The 24383-nt window shown below is 36.8% G+C and overlaps 1 protein-coding gene across 2 annotated transcripts in view; it reads left to right on the top strand.

The window, feature by feature from the left end:
- Positions 1-24383, top strand: part of GRM5 (glutamate metabotropic receptor 5) — a gene marked incomplete at both ends in the record, with an annotated part of 484777 nt that overhangs the window by 406577 nt on the left and 53817 nt on the right. For both annotated transcript variants that reach the window (XM_080816131.1, XM_080816130.1), the window contains one exon: positions 3202-3328. In XM_080816131.1, coding sequence (XP_080672257.1) covers positions 3202-3328 — 127 coding nt within the window. The remainder of the gene's footprint in view (positions 1-3201; positions 3329-24383) is intronic.

The raw sequence follows: 24383 nt of genomic DNA, 5'->3' as shown, positions 1-24383 counted from the left end.
CGGCACAGTAGCTTATAGAATAGCTAAAAATTTCTGTATGTTTTGTTATGGTACACAACAAGTGTTAGTAAACCACAATCCATGTGCCAAATTCAGTCCGCTGCCTGGTTTTGTAATTAAGTTTTGTTGAAGGGCGCCTGAGTGGCTCAGTTGGTTAAGTGTCTGACTCTTGATTTCAGCTCAGGTCTGATCTCAGGGGTCCTGGGATCAAGCCCACATTGGATGACGTGCTCAGTGGGGAGTCTGCTTGAGATTCTCTCTCTCTCTCCCTTTGTTTTTCCCTCAACTCATGCGCCCATGTGCTCTCTCTCTGTCTCTCTCAAATAAATAAATAAATCTTTTAAAAAATAAAGTTTTATTGAAGTACACCATGCTCATTTCTTTATGTATTGTCTATGCCTGCTTTCATGTTATGATGAATAGAGTTGAAGAGTTAAATTCCAATAGAGACTATCTGGCCCACAAAGCCAAAAGTATTTACTATCTGGTCTCTTGGAGAAAAAGTTTGCCAACCCTTAATATTCAGTGACGGTCTGCATCTTGCCCAGTCATCTTGCAATTACACTCTATGTGAAATTCTTTTTAGACTCACTCAGAATATTGATTGTTCGTAATTTCCATTTCCTCCTGCAGAAAGATAAGCCTGTGTAAATTATCACCTGGACATTATTTGTTTTGACCTTTCACAGCAAGACAGTTTGAACCTATAACTTCAAAATGCTGAATGGCTGATTTGGGAGATATTTTAATATATACTTTTCTACCCCATTCTATGGGGAATAACTTACATGATGGAAGAATTTGACTCCCTAGTATCATATTTTTAATACTAGTTAATCCGCAATGTTTATTTAGTCTTTTTAATCCCAAATTTTATTTTCCTAACCATATATCATTTTTCACTAAATATACAATCGACAACATTTTCTTAATATGGTTTAAGGGTGTCATTGAGAAAATTCATTAAAGATGTCAACACCTCATGCCATTGTTCAGATTTGTTAACTTAGTGTCAATGGCAAAGGTTCAAATGTGTTACATATGGTTATTCATAAAGGAAACATCACTACTTCCACAGTCTTCAAAAAGAGTGGGAATCACTATGTAACAGAATTATCACTACCTCTTATACTCAAAATCAATGTGAAACAGAACATATATATCAAGTGAAAAAAAATCAATTCTGAATGATCAGAAGCAGACATACAGAGCTGTCACCAGAATTTTTAAAAAAGAAAAAAAAAACTGTAATATTGGAATTACTTGGAAAAGGAAATGATATTATTTTGGTTTAAAAAAAAAACTAAAAAAAAAAAATCCTGAAATTTACACACCAGGGCAAGTTAAAGCATGGAAGTAAGCATATTTTTAGAAAGAAAAATGCAACTGCTTTTCTATGCCCTTCCTTGCTAAGAAAGAGAATCCTTCAGTATTTCAAATGCTTGCTTCCATTACAAAGCTAGTAATTGTCCAACAATAGTTTTACCAAGTGTGGTTGAAGTTACTTTAAAATCAAATTTATTTCTCTATGTATATATTTATATGCATATTACAAATAAAACAGCTAATATTTTTAGAGTGTCCTACAGTTTACAAATCACTGTGCTATTTTATTTAATCCTCAGGAAAGCCTATACAGCTAGATATTATTTTAAAAGCATTGGTCTTGGGATCGGGAGGGGGACTGTTCAAAGCTGCACAACTATTTATTTAGTGGCTACAAGAAAGACTAGAACCATAGTGCCTCTTGATTCTCAAGGCCAGGACTCTCTACTACATCTTTCAAAGTATCATGAACCCTATCTATATTGTTTTTAAGTTTTAATTCCAGGTAGTTATACATACAGTGTTATATTAGTTTCAGGTATTCAGTATAGTGATCCCGCGCTTCCATACATCACCTGGTGCTCATTGTAAGCTCACTGCACCTCAGTTTTCTCCCTTAAAAAAAAAAGAACAAAATAAAACCAACCACCTTAAACAGAGCCCCTGTAATGTTTTAATGAGATAACTGCATGCGGCATGCAGAAAACAGTCAATAAGTAGTAGTATTATGAAGAATACTTTAGGTAGATTAAGCAGGTCTAATTAGTGATTCTGCCTCACTTATCTGGTTATTTTAAAGAAAGGACGATTCAGACCCTTTCATCATCATTCTCTCCTTGTGTGCTTGCAGTGTCAAGAGCCAACAAAAGGGATAGAAAATATAAAGAAAGAGGTGCCAGATTCCAACGGTATCTGGCTATCAGTATCCAGACATGGTTACTGTCAGTAATAGAGTCAGCATGGAGGACAAGGAATCTACGGTATAATCATCGCTGTGTCTGGTGATTAATCACAGTTTTAATTATTTATAGGAATGTTTAATGAATGCTGTCTCTATTCCACAGAGGCTATGCATGCACCAGTGGTGGAAAAAAATAAAAGACATCCATTTCTAAAGAATAACATCTGGGACTCCTTCAACTGCTAAATTATTTCAATTATTTCCCATTGCCTTAAAAAAAATCTATCAGATGAAGGGTATATAATAGCCCCAAAGACCTTATCCACTGTCATCCCAAGCAAATCAAAGCTACTAGAATAGGAAAGAATGAGCTGTGAGTTATTGACCCAGATTTTGAGTAGAAACAGACCAAGAGATGAACTCCAGAAAACAAGAAATCATGTTCTACCTCTTAATTCAGTAGAAATTCTTAATGATTTTTTAATCAATATGGGTAGATTCCTGAACTGTAACAGGTATATGATGTTTTTTGCTAACAATTATTCAACTACTGGAGGGAAGTCAAGGTAAATTCAGAGTAAAATTTCTTAATTTCGGGGAAAGATGGACACAAACTCTGGGGAAAATTCAGTTACACACATAAATATGTAAATGACTGTGTTTATATAGGAGCATAAACACAGGCATTTAATTAAATATAGTTATCTAAAGCTAAGTATCCAAAGACTTGCATTTAATTTAATTCCAGACCCTATCACCAACTAATTTTATGATGTGGACTGATCACTTAAACCCAGCTTCAGTTTCTGTGATTATAAAATGAGAATATTAATACTTATCCTGCCTATCTGATACCATTTGAAATAATTTATGTGAAAGCCATTTCTGTTTTACAAAGCAGCATATTTGAATAACAGATTGCTGGATTTTTCTCTATACAAAAAAATAATCAAAATTTTAAATATTTACCTTAGGTGATCCGGAAGGGGGAAGTCAGCTGTTGTTGGACCTGTACACCCTGTAAAGAAAATGAGTATGTCTTTGATGAGTACACCTGCAAGGCGTGCCAGCTGGGGTCCTGGCCCACTGATGACCTTACAGGTATATGTATCACAATGTCAGCTTGGGTACATACCTCAAAATCAACTGCAAAAGGACAAAGACATGGGTGGATGGGGTCACAATTCCAAGTGTTTCTCATCTTGGTTGTCTTGTTCATGTGATGAAGAATTCCCTTAGGGGCAGAAGCCCTCTCAATGCCTGGGCTAATCATAAAAACATCTCAGAAAGAGATTGGTCAATATTCCCACCTTCACCCCCAGAGTAGATCAGAATTCCTAGGTTTTCTACTGGACTTCCTCACCCCATTCTCCAGATAGTCCCAGAAGGTCCTAAGCAGGGCCCCAGCTAACCATCATTTGAAGTGGAGTGGGAGAGCTGTTAGCCAGGAAAAGACTAAACTATGTCATGACATATCCAAGAGCAAAAACATAGCATGGAGTTGGGTGGAAGTTGGTCTAAAACTTTGATACTTCATACTTTTCCTTAGTCTAAACCAGGAAGCTCTAACTAATGAGTTTTTGAATAATGTTAGCACAAGTTAAAACTCATCTCTGCTTGGTTTTTTTGTTTGTTTGTTTTTGCCATTATTGTTTGTCTTGTCTGTTTGGCTTTTGTGTTGTTTTGGTTTGGGTTCTTTTTTTTCTCCCAAACATGTAAAGGGATACGTTGTTGTGTTATCAAGTTTATATTTCATAGCTATTTCTAATTTTTACAGTACAAAAACAGAATATAATACCCTTCATCTTTTCTTCCAATTTATTCAGTAAACATTTGTTAAATGCATATGTTACATGCCTATTTGCATACCATTAAAATAAAGATTAAGATATAAAGCTGCAACATCTATCTTAAAGAAGTTAAAAAGGGGGTGCCTGGGTGGCTCAGTCATTTAAGCGGCTGACTCTTGATTTTGGCTCATGATCTCAGGCTCCTTGGACTGAACCCTACATTGGGTTCCATGCTCAGTGGAGAATCTGCCCCCCCCAAATAAATAAGTAAATCTTTTTAAAAAAGAAGTTAATAAGGGAGACAAAAAGGTAAAAATATTAGTACAATTATAATAAAAGGCAAGATTTGTGGACATGGAATATGAAGAAAGGACCTATACAATTTGGTTTTCAAGAAAAGTAAGAGAAAAAACAGTCCAGGCAGAGGACCCATCAAGTGGGATGTCAGGTCATGTAGTGGTTTTACAATTAACATAGATCTCCTAGAGGCTGGGAGACTATAAAAATCAGTGTTAAACTCCATCCCTCACAGGGTGAGAGATTAACCAGGGTAGTCATATTAGCAATTCCAAAAGCCTGGTTCTACAAATCCTGTGATCCTGGACCTTTTGAGATCAGTTCACATTGATGACTTTGCTTCAGTGATTGGTATTTATATGGAAGACTTCCTTTAAAAAATAAATAAATAACACATCCAAATGCCTTCTAATAGTATTTGAGTCCTGTTTTCACCATCAGACCATGAGCTTTCTGATACTCACACATCCTGGTATTCCCAGAGCCAACTCAGCACTGAACATAAGCCTTCAATAGACTTAGTTGAACGGATGAGTTACAGCGTACACACACACACACACAAATTGTGTTTAATATGAAATAAAAGAACAAGAATTTAAAAAATAAAAGCATTAGGGAAGAAATAATTTAAATTTGCAGTTCTTCTTTCAAGAAGTGAAAATTAGTTGAGGCCTAAATGAGAAATAGAAATAGCTAGCTAAGCATGGTGAGAAGGGCATTTCTGGCTGAGAGAAAAGCACGGTCTGTGTATGAGTAACCAAAGGGGGAAATCAGAAACGTAGCAGGAACTAGATCATATATAACCTTCTAGAACATGTTTAGGATTTGAGTGTTTGGTATGAAGTGTAATGAGAAACCATTGCAGGGAGTGTCGTAGGAAAAAAACAACAACATGACTGGATGTATATTTTCAAAAATATAATTCTGGTAGCTGTCCAAGAGAATAATTTGGAGAGGGATGGAATGTGGGAGAAAGGGACACAGGTTGGGTGGCTACTGCAGGCAGGGGTTCTTGGTGTCCTGGACTAAATAGCACATTGGAAGGTTGGAGATATACTTTTGAAGTAGAATCAACAGGACATACAAGTGAACTGGCTGCAGTAGATATTATGTAAAGGTACCAAATTTTCTGCCTTGAAGACTGAAGAAATAAATGCATTCTTTGATAAAGATCAGTAGTTTGGTTTGTCTTAGATCAGTTTGACATGTCTTTGAGATTTTCAGGTATGGATTAATTAATTTAACAAGCTCCTTAGTTTGAGCCAGAAAATGTAATAGGAGCTGGAAAAACAAAATACAGTCAAAGCTTTCAAGAAACTTAAAATCTAGTGGGGGAAAGCATATAAACAGTAACAACACAGTATACTTGTGCTGCAGGTAGATGAGGAATGAACAAAGTACTATAGAGAAATGAAGGAGGGCATACTTAACATGGGGAATTGGAGGGAGTATAATCTTGGGATGCCTGGGTGGCTCAGTGGATTAAAGCCTCTGCCTTCGGCTCAGGTCATGATCCCAGGGTCCTGGGATCAAGCCCTGCATCAGGCTCTCTGCTCAGCGGAAAGATTTAAAAAAAAAAAAAAAAAAAAAAAAAAAAAAAAAAAAAAAAGTAAAATCTTGAGGCATAATCTTCAACTCACTTTTTTTTTTTTTAAAAAGTGAAGAGGTTCATATTGGAAGGTGTGTGCAACATCAAGGCTTTAAATGGCACCACCATTCTCTTGAGTACCCTAACCAAAATGAAGTGCGCCATCTTAGACTCTTCTTTATGTCTGGCCACCCATATCCAGTCACTTGTCAAGTCTGGCTATTTGAATTTCTAAATATTCTTATTCCCTCCCCTCCTCTCCATTTGTACAACTCTTCCCTTGACCAGGTTCTCATCATCTCACAGTTGGGCATTGCATTAATTTCCCAGTGTACTTCCCTATTACCAAATGTATGCCACATAACTCTAAGTCTACTTTTCATGTTGCTGCTGGATAATGTATCCAAAATACAGAGTTGTCTTTTTACTTCATTGTTCAACACTTAGCAGTTTTCGTATCTCTACTGGATACATTCTAAGGTTTTCAACGTGGCATACAAAATTCCCTCTCCTCTCCACCTCCTATAACCTTTCTAGTTCCAGTCACTACCACTTGGCAACTCTCATTTTACCTCCTAGCATCAAGGACTGTTTATAATACATTATCTATATGCAATACCATTTTATTCCTCCTTGTCCATACCTGTGTTATCTTCTCTGCTTGGAAGGCACTTACTCCTCCTTACTTGAGTAACTCTTGAGTCAATCCTTTCTTATGCCATTCAAATGTCACCTTCTCTCTGAAATCTTTGTTGATGTACTTAGACTGAGAAGTCCCCTATACTGTATTTCTAAAGCAAATTTTCCTTCCCTCTTTAGGTCAGTTTTCAAACTGGATTTTAATGGCCTTTATCTTTATCTTCCTCTCCTACTGAATCATTAGTTTTCCAAGGATGTAACTCTATCTCAATCATATTTGCATTCCCAGCATCTGACATGATGCCTGGCACAGGGGAGAAACTCAGTCAATGTATGTCAACCAGCAGGAAGATTGTGGGGAGTGTAACAAATGAAGATGAAAGTACATATTAGGGCCATCCTGTGACAATAGGCTTTAACTAAAGAGTTTAGATTTTATCCTGTAATCAGTGTAGGGCCAGTAGAGGTTTTCAAGCAGAATGAGAGGCTTTTTCTCTGGCTGCATGCATACATGTGAGTGGGTGTGTATGTGGGAGTAGGGGAGGAGAAGGTGGGAGCAATAACTGCCAAACTTGGAAAGGTCTCTGCATTGATATCATGTGAAGTTTAACCTTTAATTGAGATCTACGGCATTTTCCCAAGTAGCCTATAGGTGTTTGCGACTCTGTCTCACTAACTCTGAATCAAAGTAGCAGATCCCTTGGGGCTGCTCTCTAGCCAGAAAACTGCTCTGATGACTTCAGCTCTTCCAAAGCCACCACAGAGATGCCTGGGGCTAGCTTCAGGGAATATTTTAAGTCTTCCTTCCACCCACTTGGCTTGTAGTTACTCTACTGCAGCCCCATAACATGACAGCTCAGGTCACCTCTGGGTCAGTGCCCTCATTGTGATAATAGATAGCAACTACCCCATACATGATGCTTTCTACGTTTCAGGAACTGTTTGAAATCTTACAAATGTTAATTTATTTAATCCTGTATACCAATTCTATAAGAATGGTAGCATGGTCAAGAGATATGAGCCAACTAACAACTGAATAATTGTTCAGAAAAACAACTAAAAGTGGCAATAAACTGACATTAATATCTGTCTACATATTTATCCATATATCTGTATATTTGTGTCTATTCATATGATAGATGGATGAAATGAAGATGACTCATTGGTAGGAAAAGGTGTTTGTGAGTGCTAGGATTGTGGGTGACTTTTTCATAAACACACACACATAGGTGTGTATGAACATATATGCATATAATATTGGATTATGTTATGAGAATGTATTTCTATTTGTTAGGTCATTAAAATAAATTTTAAGCTAGCCATTTTCTTTTTTTTTTTAAGATTTTATTTATTTATTTATTTGACAGAGAGAGATCACAAGTAGACAGAGAGGCAGGCAGAGAGAGAAGGGGAAGCAGGCTCCCCACTGAGCAGAGAGCCCAATTCGGGGCTCGATCCCAGGACCCTGAGATCATGACCTGAGCCGAAGGCAGAGGCTTAACACACTGAGCCACCTAGGCGCCCCAAAGCTAGCTATATTCTTAATAGCTATCATAATTGGCAGGAACCAGTACGAGGAAAAGTGAGAAAGAGAATCTGGCATGAAAACCAGGAAGAAGAAAAAAAAGATTTAAAAATGGAGGATGAGGGAGGGCAGAACACAACGGCCCTAATCCAACTTATTCTCATGGAGACAGCGAGTTTTTATTCTTTGTCTAACACTCTTCCGATGTCTGTGTTAGCAGGGAATAGGATAGATGGGATCCCCGCCCTCAAAGAGATGATCAACTAAATATTGACGGAGAATAGTGAAATGCTGAGTGTAAACGCCAGAGAACACCCAAGGGCATAGGATCCTATATCAGTGGAAGCAACTTAGATGAGTTTTAAGTTTGCCTCTTCCATGAATATTGGTCATACAAGAATTAAAGGAAAGGTGGAAGTTGACCAAACTAAAATGAGAGAGAAGAGTTTGGGGCATAGAATACAAGAATTTAAAAGGAACAGAGACTATGGGGTGGAGGGAATGAGGGGGGCAAGCAAGGCAGAGGCCAATGCTTAGAGGGCTTTGTGAGCCATGGTAAATAATTTGAAGTTTATTCTAAGGGAAACTGAAAATCATTATTGAATCATTTAGTCATTTGTTCAACAAATATATACCTAGCACTTCTTCTGCCCCAGGCAATGTTCTAAGGGCTGAAAATATTTCCATGACCAAAACATAAAATTCTCTGCCCTTATGATGTTTACGTTCTAGTGGAAAGAATAGTTTGGAACAAGGCAATTATCACCTCCAGGTATGTCCAAAAACTGAAGGAAGTTAATGCAATCATGGTGGACTACTCTATAAATATTATTCAAATAGTTGCAATGTAAAGAGTGAATTTTTTTAAAAACATGATTTTGGAACAGTGGCTTCATCTGCAGAGAGAGAAGGGAAGGAGTCAGATGGGAGTTACAAAAGAGGTTTTAATTTTGTCTGTAAGCTGTGTGTGTGTGTGTGATTTGAGATAAGTATGACAAAATATTGCCATTTATCAAACCTAGATTTTTTATGTTTGTTCTATAATTCCATGTGTGTTTACAATTTTTAGAACTGAAAATACTTCATACTACTTGAGCTATTCAAATATTGAATACTGAAAGATACAATTTAAAAATAAAGATTAAAATGGGGATTTTAAAAGGAGGATAAGAGAAAAACCACAGTAATGAAATTTTGCAGATTACAATATGAAGCTATTTGCGGTTTAGACTATGATGATGTGATGGGGAAAAAAAGAGCAATGAAGAGATCTGGTTAGGAATTAAAATCAAAAGGAGAAGGTAATTGTTTCCCTGACAGAAGAATGCAACTGCAGTCTAATGTGGTTTGAGCAAGGAAGGAGGAAAAAAATAGTGGAAAGCAACAATTGGGGTTCATTATTCAGAGAATTCCTTAAAAGCTTCTGCCAAGACAACTTTTTCATTGCACACCATTCCCTACCAGATAAATATAAAAACTCCCTAGAAAGAATCTTTAATTTGTTTCTGTCAAAGAATTTGGGATGGGCTGAAAGTAGCAGATCTTTGGCTCCTCTGTTGAAAGCCAGAGCCATGGGAAACACTTTCAGGTGGATTTGCCAAGTCTGGCAACCTTCAAACAAACTTAACTGAAAGGAAAAAGCAAAAACAAAATGACTTTCCAGAAAGTAACTCAATGAGAAGCTTTATGACAGGAAGTTAGAATGATTTCCTGCTTTTCAATTATGAGGAAATGTATCTTATTTATTTTCAATGCAGAGCTGTAAAATAGAAAGAAGGCAGGGCTTATCAACATTTTAATGTCAATAGGAACATTCTCTAGGAAGTTTCTTTGGTTCCCCCAGTTACCTAATTGCTTTGGAGATTGGAACCTTTGTATCTTCATTTAGGAAGAAAAAGAGAGGAGAGTCAAACAAAAGGGAGTTGGTGGGAACCTGGGAGGGATTGGAGGATGAGCTCCAAGGGGACTAACCACCCAAGTTTTATAACTCCCTGCATTTCAGTTTTACTCTCTTCTTACAAATAATTACTTCATTTGTGTTCCTCAGTTTGTCCCACTTTTCTTGGGCTTTTTTTTTTTTTTTTTTTTGCCCTGTAATAAATAAGTACATTAAAAAAATATATATAGGGAAGACTGATTTTCATTACCAATAATTGTAACTATCTTAAGCATTATCCTTTTGAATCCTATGAGATAGGTATTACTATTTCATAACTGAGTTAATTAAGACCCAGGAAGATTCTGTAAATTGTTCAAACTAGTGACTAACTGACAAAACTAGTAGAAAATCAAGCCTAAGTACTGTGATTTCACTGTTTTATGCTACACTGCCTTCCTTTCTCCACCATCATATTTTGGAGTCCCATATTATCCAGAAATTATAGAAAAGAAAAAAATTCAGGTTTCGAGCTGGTCACATGTTAATTATTCCAAGTTGCTGAGATATTTTCATTTCAAATGTGCTTAAAATATGCTTCCTGTTTATTCCAATTCAGTTTGGCTGAGGGAAGGGAAGGGGTAAAAGATCCTTGCCATGTATTAAATATTTGCTTCTGATTCTTTAGGGGAGATCTGTTATGAGTTTAGTTGAGAAATCGGTTTATTTCTATCATTATGATTATAATAAATAGTTTCTGTTAATATTAAACACAACAGGTTTTCAAAAATGGTGACCTCTAATTTCTTGGCTTCTAGGCTAGGTAGTAATTTGAATCAGGACATATGTTATACCATCTGGTTATTCTATCATTCATTCAACAAAAGTTCATCAGGTTGCTACACTGTTGTCAACTGTGCAAAGTTCTATCCATAGAGATGTAAATGGAAGGTACCCGACTTTCATTTATATAGACTCAACTGTCCATAACAGAAGAGGGCTGACTTAAAGAAATAATTGCATTGAAAGTATTACCTATGATATATGTTACAAATGAACCATATGCCAGGTTCACTGGTGGTACAGAGGATAGTAGTCATGAGTGAATAATTCTAACCAGGTGCAAACATAGCACCGGGCACCAGACAATCAGTGATCACGGAGACACAGATCCTACCCTCAAATATCTCAGGGCCTGGGCAGACAAACATACTAATAAAAAGGCAATTTCAATGTAATATATTAAGTATGCCCCACATATAGTAGAAATTGATTTAATGTTTGTCCACTGAAAGAATACAAGAGAGAAGAGGAAATAAGAGAATGAATGAATAAACAAAGGAAAGGAACAAAGGAGGAAAGAAAGTGTTGGGATGAGAGTAAGTAGGGATTACTATAGGAGCATTGAGAAGAGAAAATTAACCAGGTCTTGGCAGTTTGGTGGTACCTTCTGGAAGGAAATGGAATCAATGAATGTGAAATTAGAAGTTAACCAGGTAAAAGGGAGAGGAATTTTTAAGTGGAAAGAAAAGACCCTGAGGAATGTTACATGTCCTATCTAAGAATGTATGTGTCTGAAAATATTTTTTTCTAATATCACAAAGCTATTCAGGGGCAAGGGAAGCACTATTTCACATTCACCCTTCTAACAAAGCTTATATTATGGGAACTACTTTTTCTTTCTTTTTTTCTTAAGATTTTATTTATTTATTTGAGAGAGAACACACTTATGAGCAGGGGGAGGGTCAGAGGGAGAAGCAGGGTCCCTCCTGAGGGGAGCTCCATCCCAGGGCCCTAGGTTTATGACCTGAGTCAAAGGCAGACATTTAACAAACTGAGCCACCCAGGTGCTGGGGATAAAGGATAGTTCCTTTTCTAAAGACCAAACATCCTAATGGTGACCAGGTGTAAGAGACTACTTTGCTTAACAATGGAATTCCCAGGTCACTAAGCATTTTCTAGATTTTCCTTAAATTTGTTACATAAACACCAATAGAATCTGAGGAAGATAAATTTATGACAAATGTAGTTTAAAAAATGCAGATGAGAATTTTGGCCACGTCTGCAACAATTCATCTTTATTATCTTGCAGTAGCATAGTGGTTTAAATCAAAAGGCTTTGGACTTAGACATATCCATGTTCAAATCTATACTTTGCAGCTGATTCATTGTGAGACTTTACGTAAATAAATTTCCTTGTCTGAGCTTCAACTTCTTACATAAAATGATGGTAACAGTAGTAACTAAATCAAAGAAGTATTAGAGAGATGAAATAGTGTACAAGGAGTTTAGTACCTGTTAACAGTTCAATTATATAATCATTCTAATGTTAATAAAATTTTAAAAAATATATAGTGATGAGAAATGAATATAGAGATTGATTGATTAAAGATGAATGAATGAGAAAATCCGGAAAAAGTTCCAAACTCTCTCTATTTAGTGTCTTCCACGTTTGACAGTAAGATCCTTTAAATCAATGTCTGTCTAGCCCAGGGAATGGCACAGAATAGGCAGTGAATTTTTATCTGTTGAACATTTCTTTTAAGGTCACTCAGATGATCTTCTTAGGCCTTCTGATTCTAAATGAATGGATTATTCAGGTTAACAGTGATCTAGAAACTCCAGAAAAGTAGTCATGATCTATAACAATACTAAAAGGTATTTGGGGTTTGAACTCACAACCCTGAGACTAAGACCTGAGAGGAAATCAGGAGTCACATGCTCAACCAACTGAGCCACCCAGCCTCTCCCACCCTTTTTTTAAACCACTCTCTGGAATCAAGAGTTTTCTGGTTCCATCGAGGGCATCATTATCCACTTCTGCTATTTTTCTCAATCACAAGAGGAAAAAAGATTTTTTTAATCTTCCTCCCAAAGGGATTTAGCATCTATTGCCCTATTTTTACATTTATATCCAGCTATGTGTTTGAAATTAAGTTAAAGTTTTGTAGTGTCCCAAGGCTTAGTCTTTTCTATCTACATTTGCTTATTGTTCTCAGTTACACACTGAAGAAATTTCTGAATTTAAATATATAGCTCAGATTTCTCATCTAATCTCCAAACTTGAATATTCATCCTTCTAATATTTATTTATTTGAATGTCTAATAGATATCTCAAATTCTACAGTTCCAGAGATGCAAACCAGGTCTTTACCTTCCTGATCCCCAAGGCTGCTCTATCAGTAGCATTCTATTGATGGCAAATCCATTCTTTCACAAGACAATAACTTTAGAATCATCTTTTTTTTAAGATTTTATTCATTTATTTGAGAGAGACAGAGTGAGAGAGCATGAAAGGGGAGGTCAGAGGGAGAAACATACAGAAACATGGAGCTGGGAGCCTGATATGGGACTCGATCCCAGGACTCCGGGATCATGACCTGAGCCGAAGGCAGTTGCTTAGCCAACTGAGCCACCCAGGGACCCTGGAATCATCTTTTGATTCTTCTCATATCCTTTAATCAGTTGATCAGAAAATCCCACTGACTCTTCAAACAGAATTCTACCACTGCTCACTACCTCCACTGTAAGATCTCTTATCCTAGAAATCATCATTACTTACCTTTACTACTGAAATAACCTCCTAAGTAGTCTTCTGATTCTACCCTTGCCCCCTACCTATAGCCACTTCTTTTTTTTCCTTTTTTTTAAATTTAATTTAATTTTATTTTTCTTCAGTGTTCCAAAATTCATTGTTTATGCACCACACCCAGCCACTTCTTAACACCTCAGGCAGAGATATATTTTTGGAAAGTAAGCCAGATTAATTTACTCCATTGTCTGAGAACCTATGATGGTGTTCTATCTCATTCATCTTTGTGTATGGTGTAAGAGAATGGTCGAGTTTCATTCTTCTATACATAGCTGTCCAATTTTCCCAGCACCATTTATTGAAGAGACTATCTTTTTTCCACTGTGTATTTTTTCCTGCTTTGTCAAAGATTATTTGACCATAGAGTTGCAGGTCCATATATGGGCTCTCTACTCTGTTCCACTGGTCTATGTGTCTGTTTTTGTGCCAATACCATGCTGTCTTGGTGATCACAGCTTTGTAGTAAAGCTTGAAATCAGGCAAAATGATGCCCCCAGTTTTGTTTTTATTTTTCAACATTTCCTTAGCAATTCGGGGTCTCTTCTGATTCCATACAAATTTTAGGATTGCTTCCACCAGCTCTTTGAAAAATGCCAGTGGAATTTTGATCGGGATGGTATTGAAAGTATAGATTGCTGTAGGCAGTATAGACATTTTAACAAAGTTTATTCTTCCAATCCATGAGCATGGAATGCTTTTCCATCTTTTTGTGTCTTCTTCAATTTCTTTCATGAGTGTTTTGTAGTTCCTTGAGTACAGATCCTTTACCTCTTTAGCTGGGTTTATTCCCAGGTAGCTTATGGTTCTTGGTGCTATAGTAAATGGAATCGGATCTCTAACTTCCCTTTTTTATATTTTCATTGTTAGTGTATAAGAAAGCAACTGATTTCTGTGCATTAATTTTATATCCTGCCATATTACCAAATTGCTGCATGAGTTCTAGTAGTTTGGGGGTGGAGTCTTTTGGGTTTTCCATATAAAGTATCATGTCATCTGAGAAGAAAGTTTGACTTCTTCTTTGCCAATTTGAATACCTTTTATTTCTTTTTGTTGTCTGATTGCTGTTGCTAGAAGTTCTAGTACCATGTTGAACAACAGTGGTCAGAGTGGACATCCTAGTTGTGTTCCTGATCTCAAAAGGAAGGCTGTCGGGTTTTCCCCATTGAGGATGACATTTGCTGTGGATTTTTCATAGATAGATTTTATGAAGTTGAGGAATGTTCCCTCTATCCCTATACTTTGAAGCGTTTTAATCAGGAACACATGCTGTATCTTGTCAAATGCTTTTTCCGCATCAACTGAGAGGACCCTGTGTTTCTTCTCTCTTCTCTTACTGACTTGTTCTCTCACAGTGATTGATTTGCAAATGTTGAACCACCCTTGCATCCCAGGGATAAATCCCACCTGGTCATTGTGGATAATCCTTTTAATCCTATCTTATTCAAAGTCAACTAATGAATCATTGAACACTTCATCAAAAACTAATGATGTCCTATAAGGTGGCTAACTTAACATAATAAAAAAATAAAAACAAACAAACAAACAAAAAAACAGAGTCAAAGTCCTTACAAATTTATGTTCTGTATAATCTGGTCCTTTGTTATGCCTCTGAAGTACCTTCCCTTCACTTCACCTTCCCTTCCCTCTAACACATTTGTCCTTCTTTATTTCTGATAAAACATTTAGAAGGTTCTTATCCTAGGGTCATTGCCCTAGCTGTTCTATACCGGATTGCTCTATTCCAGACACACATACTATTATCCTTCCTTCCTCCAAGTCCTTGCTCAAAGGTCTAGCCTGGGCAACTTGTTTAATATTACCAGTTGTCCCTCCTTACCCTCTTCTACCTCTTATTTTCTCCATTTCATATTTAATTTTTATTCTATTATGTTATTTATGTATTAATTTATTTTTACTCATTATTTGCATATTGTCAATATCTCTAGTTGGAATATAAGCTAAATTAGGTTTTTTTTCCTTGCCTGTTTTGTTCACTTTGGAATATCAAGTTCCTAGAACATAATAGATAATAAATATTTACTGAAGAATTAAATTACAGAATAGAAGAAAACAAATCCCCATGTAGAGAGTGCCTGTCACCCACTGCAATATGAACTTCTTATTCTGCTAACTAATCCAAAGATTGGAATCATTATCTCCATCTTACAGAAAACTGAGGTTGCAAATGTAAAATATCAGTGTTTGCGGTCACAAAGTAAGTAAAAGAAAAAAGGTTTAAGCCTTACTGTAAAAGCCCTGATGTAAAACTCTGTACTTTTTTCTTGATACGATGCCATAGGCAATATGGAAATGAACATGAATCACTGGATTCCTTCTGAAAGGATCTCTAAAATGCAAAGAAAAATTGTGTACAGTGGTCTTTTTCAAATAGCGAGTTTGATGAAGCTGTTTTAGTTAATGCTGGAAAGAACAATGGGGTGTTTTTTTTTTTAAGTGAAATTCCAGGGCTCGTGCATCAAAAAATTGTAAAATGCCTTCTTACTCTTCCAATTTCTCAATTTTCATTAACTGATAAATTTGTTTATCCCACCAGAGAAGTCAAAAAGATGATATATCTATAAGCACAATACCATTTGTGCCCAGGAAAAAATAAAATTGCTAAAAGGCCCTCTCTCAATGGACCTTCTTAAAACAAGTCTCAAAGAGAACATAAGCCAGTTTTCATCTTGCCAGAAACCATGCAATGAAAAATGTGTGCTGTATTCTTCACAGTGATGAATTTGTGGCCTGGCTAAAAACAATGTCCTCGTGGTCAGAAACCACTCTGATATAACCAGACTGAAGAAAATAGTGTGGTTTCATTGATTTCAGTTCTTGATAAATAGAGCTTACCCAAAATAAATTATCGCATTTCCCCCCAATAACATAAAACATTATAATACAATGCCTACCACTACACTATCTAACCCACTTGGAAAATACTTCATAAGGCAGTGGTATAGTCTATGAGTAATATGAAACAGATAAATGTCTCCTACTTGCCACCTCTTAAAAATCACATTAAGTCAAGTGAAAAATTCTGAGAGCATATGTGCTGCCTTGTACTTACAAACAATTTAAGACAACATAATACCATTTACTTGGGGCTGTGTATATATAAGCAGGCAAGAAAGATGAAATAGGCCTGGCTTTTCCCCAGAAGAACATAGAACAATCTAATAAAACACAAAGACAATTTAACAGATGTTGAGTCACTGCCTTTTTATGCATAGACTTTTCTTTTTCCTCCTTTTCTCACTTCATAATTATCATGCCACTCTTCAAGTTGCATGTTATTTTATAATGCCCTTGGTCGAATCCTTGAGATGTAGGCAGGAAGGCACTATTATCTTCCTTCCTAAAGCTGTTATCGACTTCCCATTGGAACTCTCAGCAATAATTGCCAGAAATATTAGAAATCTCTTACGACATTCTGTCATGAGGCTGTAGAGATAGGCCTCTGCACATCTGACTTCTGCCTTTCACACTTTTCTTTACATTTCTTCTGTTTTCCACATCTGTTCTTCTCCTCCTGTGGTTCCTCAGATGCTTTCCACATCCAATCTGACCTCAGTTCTCTTCATTAAAAATGCATGAAGTAACGGTACCCACCGACTAGAATGTGGGGACCTGAAGAAGATGTAAGTGCCTAGAAGAATAGAGTCACAGAGCCTGAGTGTTTGACCAAGCCACCATTGTCTTTTTTTTAATTTATTTTTTTAGAGAATGAGAGAGAGAGAGAGGATGAGAAGGGGGAGGGTCAGAGGGAGAAGCAGACTCCCCACTGAGCAGGGAGCCTGATGTGGGACTCCATCTCTGGACTCCAGGATCATGACCTGAGCCGAAGGCTCGTTTAACAAACTGAGCCACCTGGTGCCCAAGCCACCATTTTAAAGGAATGAATGATCGTCTGTGTGTCATCGTGGTGTGGGTCAAGTATCTTGAATGGAGTGGGTGCTTCCTAATGTGCACTCAACTAAGAAGTGAGTGACGTGCTCTAGTTGGGCTAGATGAACAAATTTTTAATCTCTTTAATGGTAAAATGAGGCATTAATCTTGGCCCTTATGCATTTATATATGGGGGGGGTTCCTATATTTTCTTCTTATAGTAAATAAGAGCATTATAGTTAATAACATATATACCAGTGGCTCAATTAAGAAATACTTAAATATTATGACATGTAAAATTCAGGAATTAGTAGTCTTGGGAAGAGAAAGGAGAGGTAAAATCTACGGCGGAATATACATGCAAGTCTGCAGTCAGCCTTAGGCAAGGGAATGTAAACCCAGGCCTTAGAACACTCTTCTTATGTCTCTGAGCCACCCCCCCCCCAAAAAAAAAATCACGATCATGTGACAGGGTCTGTGGGAACACAGAAGGAATACTGTGGGGTCTGCAAAAACTCCCAAGTCATGAAATCAAAAAGCCTCTGAATATTTCGATGGAAGACCGGCTATACAGGAAGAAAATGCCTTTTAGTACGCAGAGTATTTGAAAAAAATTGTAAGAGTCTGACTAAAGCCAGAGGACCTGGCTAGCCATAATTTTAATAGAAAGAGATATAAATTAATTGGAAAACACTCATTAGAGGTGAAAATATCTATGTAAAACTTTATTGAGAGTCTGTTGGTTTTAAAGTGATGACTGTAGTGTTTTATTCTAGTGAAACAAAAATAGTCTTAAGCTTTTTATAGACCAAGTCCTGAGAAATTGCTTCACTCATGCTTTTCAGGTAATCAGTCTAATTTCTCACACGTGAATTCTTTTCCAAGGGTTTCTCGAGATCAAAGCTCTCATTATAGGCACGAGAAAGGAATGAATTTCTGCATTATTTCTGTTTCATGTGCAGGAAAATTGAGACACATATAGAGTAAAAGCTTCACAGTAACAGGAAAAAGTTGTGCGCAAGCTGAAAATGAAGTGCCTTCTCCTGATTCTTCAATGGTCCCTCCTCTTCTTTAACGTAATCACGCATTCATTCACCCGTTCCCCTCCCTGTTATGTGTCAAGCACAGTACAAAAGCAAAGGCATGGCCTCCTGCTTTCCAGTTGCTCACAGTCCACTGGGTAAGACAGATGCTGCAAACTCACTGTGAGCATGACGGTTGTGCTATTATGTGCAAAACACTGGTGTGCAGGTGTGTTGGTGATAGGCCCAGGCCCAGAGGCTGACCACCTGGGAGGGACCTGTTCTTCCGGCTCAGATCAGAAAAACCTGGCAAATGAAGGAGGAATGGGGAGTCAGCTAGTGAAAAGGGAGAGGGGAAAGATAAAAATGGACCAAAATGTTTTAGTCAGAATGTTTTACTACTGAAATCTCTACGCTGTGTTTTTCCTCTCTTCTTCATCTGCAGTATGACCAGAAGTCATATTTTTCAAAGCTGTTCCCTACAAATGTACATCTGTGATAATCCTTCCCCTCAGCACCCTGCAGTCCCATTAAACCATTCTTTAAGCTTTAATTATGAAATAAATCTTTGCATATATTTTCAAACTCCCCTGTAAAATGTAACCAATAAAAAAGAACAAAAAATGAAAACTAAATGAAATCTAAGCCCGGAGTTATCAGCTGTCTGAGGGGATTTGATTAAGGGAATCTAAAACACAAATATTTAATAAACCATGAAGGGCATGATATAGGCTGGGTCCAGTGAAAAATGAATGACTGTGAGTCTCCTGTGTGGAATGTTAGAAATGTCCCACAGTCAATCCTTGTTCTTGTCACCTGTGGGGATCCGGTGCCCATTCAGGAAAATGTCTACACTAGAAAACTTTAGAGCCACAAAGGCAACAATTGGTGTCTCTGGCCCAGCAACTCAGGACATACATGCCAGGATGAGGACATTGTTGATGATTCTGAACCAATGAGACTTTCTCAGAAGGAGGCATGACCTTCTGTTAGGATAACTAATATCAAATACGTATGCTACCACAAGCCCCTCCTCACCCATGAGCAGACACTGTTAATCATTCATGATTCTCTTTCCTACTAAGAAGACTCAAGACCCCTTTCAAAGGGGTACTTGATCCATTTCCCTCTCCTGATACACCATCAATCAATCAATCAGTCAAAAATCCCACAGGATTCTAATCTCAGCCCCAATAAGTTAGCATATCAAACCTTATACTATTCCTCTATAAAACAGAATTAATGATACTTACCTGACTTGTTTACTAAAATATCTAGGATAACATCTGACATATGGTGGGCACTCAGTAAATGTTAGTTTCCTCCTTTTTGTAATGCTGGCATAAGTAGGAATGAGGTAACTTCCTATGGAGGCAGTTTCAGATAAAACTTACCCAACATTTTGGATACCAACTAAATCAGGGAGTAATCATGGTATGTTTTGTTTTATGATGACATAGTGGTAAAAATCAATCAACTCTAGATAAGCCTTCCCAACTGAGGACTTTTTTTCCCCTGGCCTAAAGTAAAACATGTTGCAATTAACAGCCTTCTTGAGAAGAGTGCTCTGAACTGTATAGTTAGATGGCACTTCTTAACGAATGACTTCTGTCTCCTGCCTCTCTCTTTCTTCTACCCATGCTTCCCAGATCCAATGAACTACTCAGAGCTACATTAGTCTGTCAATATAAAACATTTATCATTGCCAAGTTAGTACCAGGAATATTTCTAATGCGAAACAGGTCACCTCTACGCAGAAGTAAGCTTTTGAGGTATTTATTTAGTTTTGCTCTCTCTGGTTACCAGAATCTTTACTCCATTTGCTGAATTTATTTACTGAATCTTTACTGAATTTAGACTTCTATCTATGATGGTAACTAGGAATTCTGTAACTTGGAACTTCCTAAAGGCAACAAAAAATGTTTGCTGTGAATAACTTGATCCATACACCAGGAAGAAAATTATAAAGTTTGATTGTATGGTGTATATATTAATTTGTGAATTGCTATGTTAATATGAGTGAGGCAACATGCTCAGTACCAGGAATCCATTTGTGAGCAAAAGAGACAAATTCCCTAACATTAGAGTGTTATAGTCAAGGAAGGAGGATAGACCTTAACAATATAATCTTTCTCTCTCACTCCCTCTCTCATACACACAAAATAGGTGATGTTATAGTAAATGCTACAAAGAAAAATAAGGTACATAAATATCACACACACACACACACACGCACACACACGCACACATGCACACACCACTTCCAATTCTTCTGAACCATGGAAGTGATAAAGAAAAAATCTTTAGCTCAGGCTATGTGAAGAGATTCTTTTCAGGGGTGTGGACAATGCAGAAAGAATTCTGAGTCTGCATTCTTCTGCTATCTCGGCTCAACATCCTAGAAATCAAAATCTAGATTAAAGACAGAAAAATGGTCTATGGATGGAACAGACTGAAAGCAAGCATGATGTTAGTCACCAGTCAACACCTTGTACTCTGGGCAGATCTATTGCTCAGGTATCAAAGGATAGTCCCCAATGGCCCCACATCAGTTTTGTACACCTGAAATGACTGAGGACACATACATATGGAACTTGTTAGGGAGTTCATGCCCTCGCTGACATAGAATATCAGGTATCCATCCAGGATCTTTGACTCCTCATTCCTTCTGCCTAAACAGACACCTGGAAAAGGATGTGGAAATGTAAGAGTCTAGGAACTATTAACTACAGGAATATTAATTCTTTAAGACTAATACCTGAAAAATAAACATGAGTACCAGTTATTACTGAGCAGTGATATCATTTTTAGGTGTCCAGGAAATCAGTGGACCAACCATTCTCCCATTAGAGTTATGGAAAGCATACTGGTAGAATCACAGGATGAATATCGATAATACAGTTTTTTGGCAGTTCACTTTCCCTTAAAAAAAAAAAACTTGTATTTTCAGTATTTATCACTTCAAACTATGAAAGCATAGATTATACTAGAGAACAACAGAAAAAGGATCAAGCATGAAAGAGGAGGAAAATGAGAAATGGGTAGCTACTTAAATAGGTTTTATCAGAAAATAGGTCTTTTTTTTTCTACTCTGTTGATCATCTGCATTTCTAGAAAGAACTGCATTGTTGTGTGTCTTCTGTGAAGCTCTAATATGCTTGCTAAGAGGTAACTTCATTCTCGTGATCAAGATTCCTTAATCAAGACATAACATATGTTAAATTGATTAAATTTATACTAAAATGATAAAATATATATAAAATATATATATAAAATATATAACATGTTAAATTGATTAAATTTATACTAAAATGATAAAATATATATACTGTAATCTTAGTTAACCTCCATATACCCTTCCAGTATGCAGTAATTGACCAGTACACTAAGAGTACTTCCAATAACTTACCATTACACTAAGAAGGAAACAGGGATTAAAAAACAAACAAATAGTAAGGGAGAAAATGCACAGTAATTCACAGAAGGAAACAAAGAAGGCTTTAGGAAGAATAACAAGGCATTCAGATGTTTGTAAACCAATGCACACAGCAGAGGTGGTAGTTAATGGGTATTTAAATTTATATCATAATAAGATTAGCATTATTCTGAGATTTGGAAGAATATGTTCCATGATAGGAATATAACAATGGAAGGAAACCATCTTGTTCAAAAGAAATAGATCTAATAGTAGTAAGCAGGGGAAGAAATAAGAGAAAGATAAACCACCAGAAGAGGTATCTGCAAACCTGAAGCTCACAACTTTGTGCCAGCCCTCTGGGTAAGGATTTTTTTTTTTTTTAAAGAAAATCTCCAGTGATATTGTTGGAGGCCATCCAGCTGACCACTTCCCTTTGGCTTCTCATACTCTTCTTTCCTTCTATCTGGTCTACCTTATGTCTTCCCTGACATATACTCTTCCTCTGCCATTCCGTAATATTGGTGTTAAGCCAGACTTCTAGGCTCTGCTCTCTACCTGTGAAATTCCTCATTAATTGTATTTATGTATATGTCTCTTATTTCCACCTGTAAACAGATGACTCCCAAAGCTGTAACTTTCACCCTGATATCTCTTCTAAACCTCTGTTTCCACCTACTCAGTACCTCATAGACATTTCAAATACAACATGTCTAGATTGGAACTAGATATCATCCCCACAAAATCTGATAATTTTCTTCCTACAGCCCTCATCTTAGTTATTTTATTAGCATTGCTATCAACTTGGTTAGAAGCCCCTTTCCTGAAACTTCTGTCTACCTCATAATTTCTTTCAGTTCCAGCTCTAAAATGTCTTTCCCAGCTCAATGTCTTCTTCAGTACAATGACTTAGTTTTTTCCCATCATCCTCTTGTGATAGCCTTCTGATCAGTTTATTCACCTCCAATCTCCACTTGCCATCCTCACCTCCTGCCTTTCTGATCTGTCTTCCCCCACCACTAATCTTGGCCTTGAGACAATATAGTTCAAAGTCTTAGGTACAGGGGCGCCTGGGTGGCTCAGTGGGTTAAAGCCTCTGCTTTCAGCTCAGGTCATGGTCTCAGGGTTCTGGGATGGAGCCCCGCATCGGGCTCTCTGCTCAGCGGCGAGCCTGCTTCCTCCTCTCTCCCTCTCTGCCTGCCTCTCTGCCTACTTGTGATCTCTATCTGCCAAATAAATAAAATCTTTGAAACAAAGTCTTAGGTACAGTGTGGATGATCACACCTTGGAATGATCAGAGAAGGCATTCACAGACTGGATAAGAAGTCAGTCTGATACTCTAAGGTTGGGCTGCCAACCAAGGACCAAAGATCAGTTGTATAGTCATTAAGCTTACTTATTCAAAATAAGATTTCCTTAAAAAATAAATAAATAAATAAATAAGATTCCTTTGTCCTGATTCAAAATGCACTGATTCAAAATCTCCTGAGTTAGACCCTTGGATTGAATTTTTGTAGACGCTGCAAGTGATTGTGAAGCACATCCGTTTTTGGAAACTCTAAGAACTTATCCAATTATAAGATTCAGTGATTATAACACTCTAATCAGAATCCAATTTGCTATTCCAAGAGAATAGTTACAAAAGTATTTTGTGCAATGGCAGCATCATTAAACTAAACATAAAGCCTTCTGAGTGGTTCACATTAAAGAAAAAACACACATTTGAATGTATAAATTCTGGCAAATTTGTGACAATAATCACATCACATTAGAGGCATGCCTCATGCACACTTCTTCCAACAAATATATCTAATGGCATTTTCTTTAGTTTCACACATGATGTTAATGGGTTACATGGGAAGAGTTCAAGAAATTGATGTAAAAATAGTGGTGAGCGCTGTCATATGCAAAACATTTAGGATTAGGGTGCTAATTACATCTAAATAGAAACAATTAAGATTTAGCAGAACAGCAGAGAAAAAGGAGTAAAATGAGAGCCTTTAAAGTAAACATTTATACATTTTTTTTCAGTTGATTCTTTTTAGCTAATGAAAGAATTCCCACTTCATGCACCACATAACCTGTTTCCTATGCCAGTAAGTTACTGTGGGTATTAACAGCTCATGACCTATGAGGGGAAACAGGCCCCGTTAGAATTAACTACAATAGATAATAGATTTCATTGTCACAACACTGTTCTAAATAAACAGTTATGGAAGAATAAAGATAGGAATGATTGACTAATCCCTATTTTCCTTTTATAAAATAGTCTCTACCAGGAACAAATTTATAAATATGAAGCAAAACCCCGTGGTATACTAAAATTTCAGAGATTGAATTCCCACATATAAGCCGCATATGTGAACACAGATGCCTAAAAATAAGGATACAATATCTTCATTAGCAATGAGATATGTGTTTATTTATAATTAATAACATTATGTAAAATAACGGTCTCATATTTAGTCTGGGACATCCACATTTTTTTTAAGTTAAAAACACCTTGTTTCAATATTAAATACAC

The sequence above is a fragment of the Martes martes genome (assembly GCF_963455335.1).
Source record: "Martes martes genome assembly, chromosome: 10".
Lineage (NCBI taxonomy): Eukaryota > Metazoa > Chordata > Mammalia > Carnivora > Mustelidae > Martes > Martes martes.
This window is presented reverse-complemented; position numbering and strand designations above follow the sequence as displayed.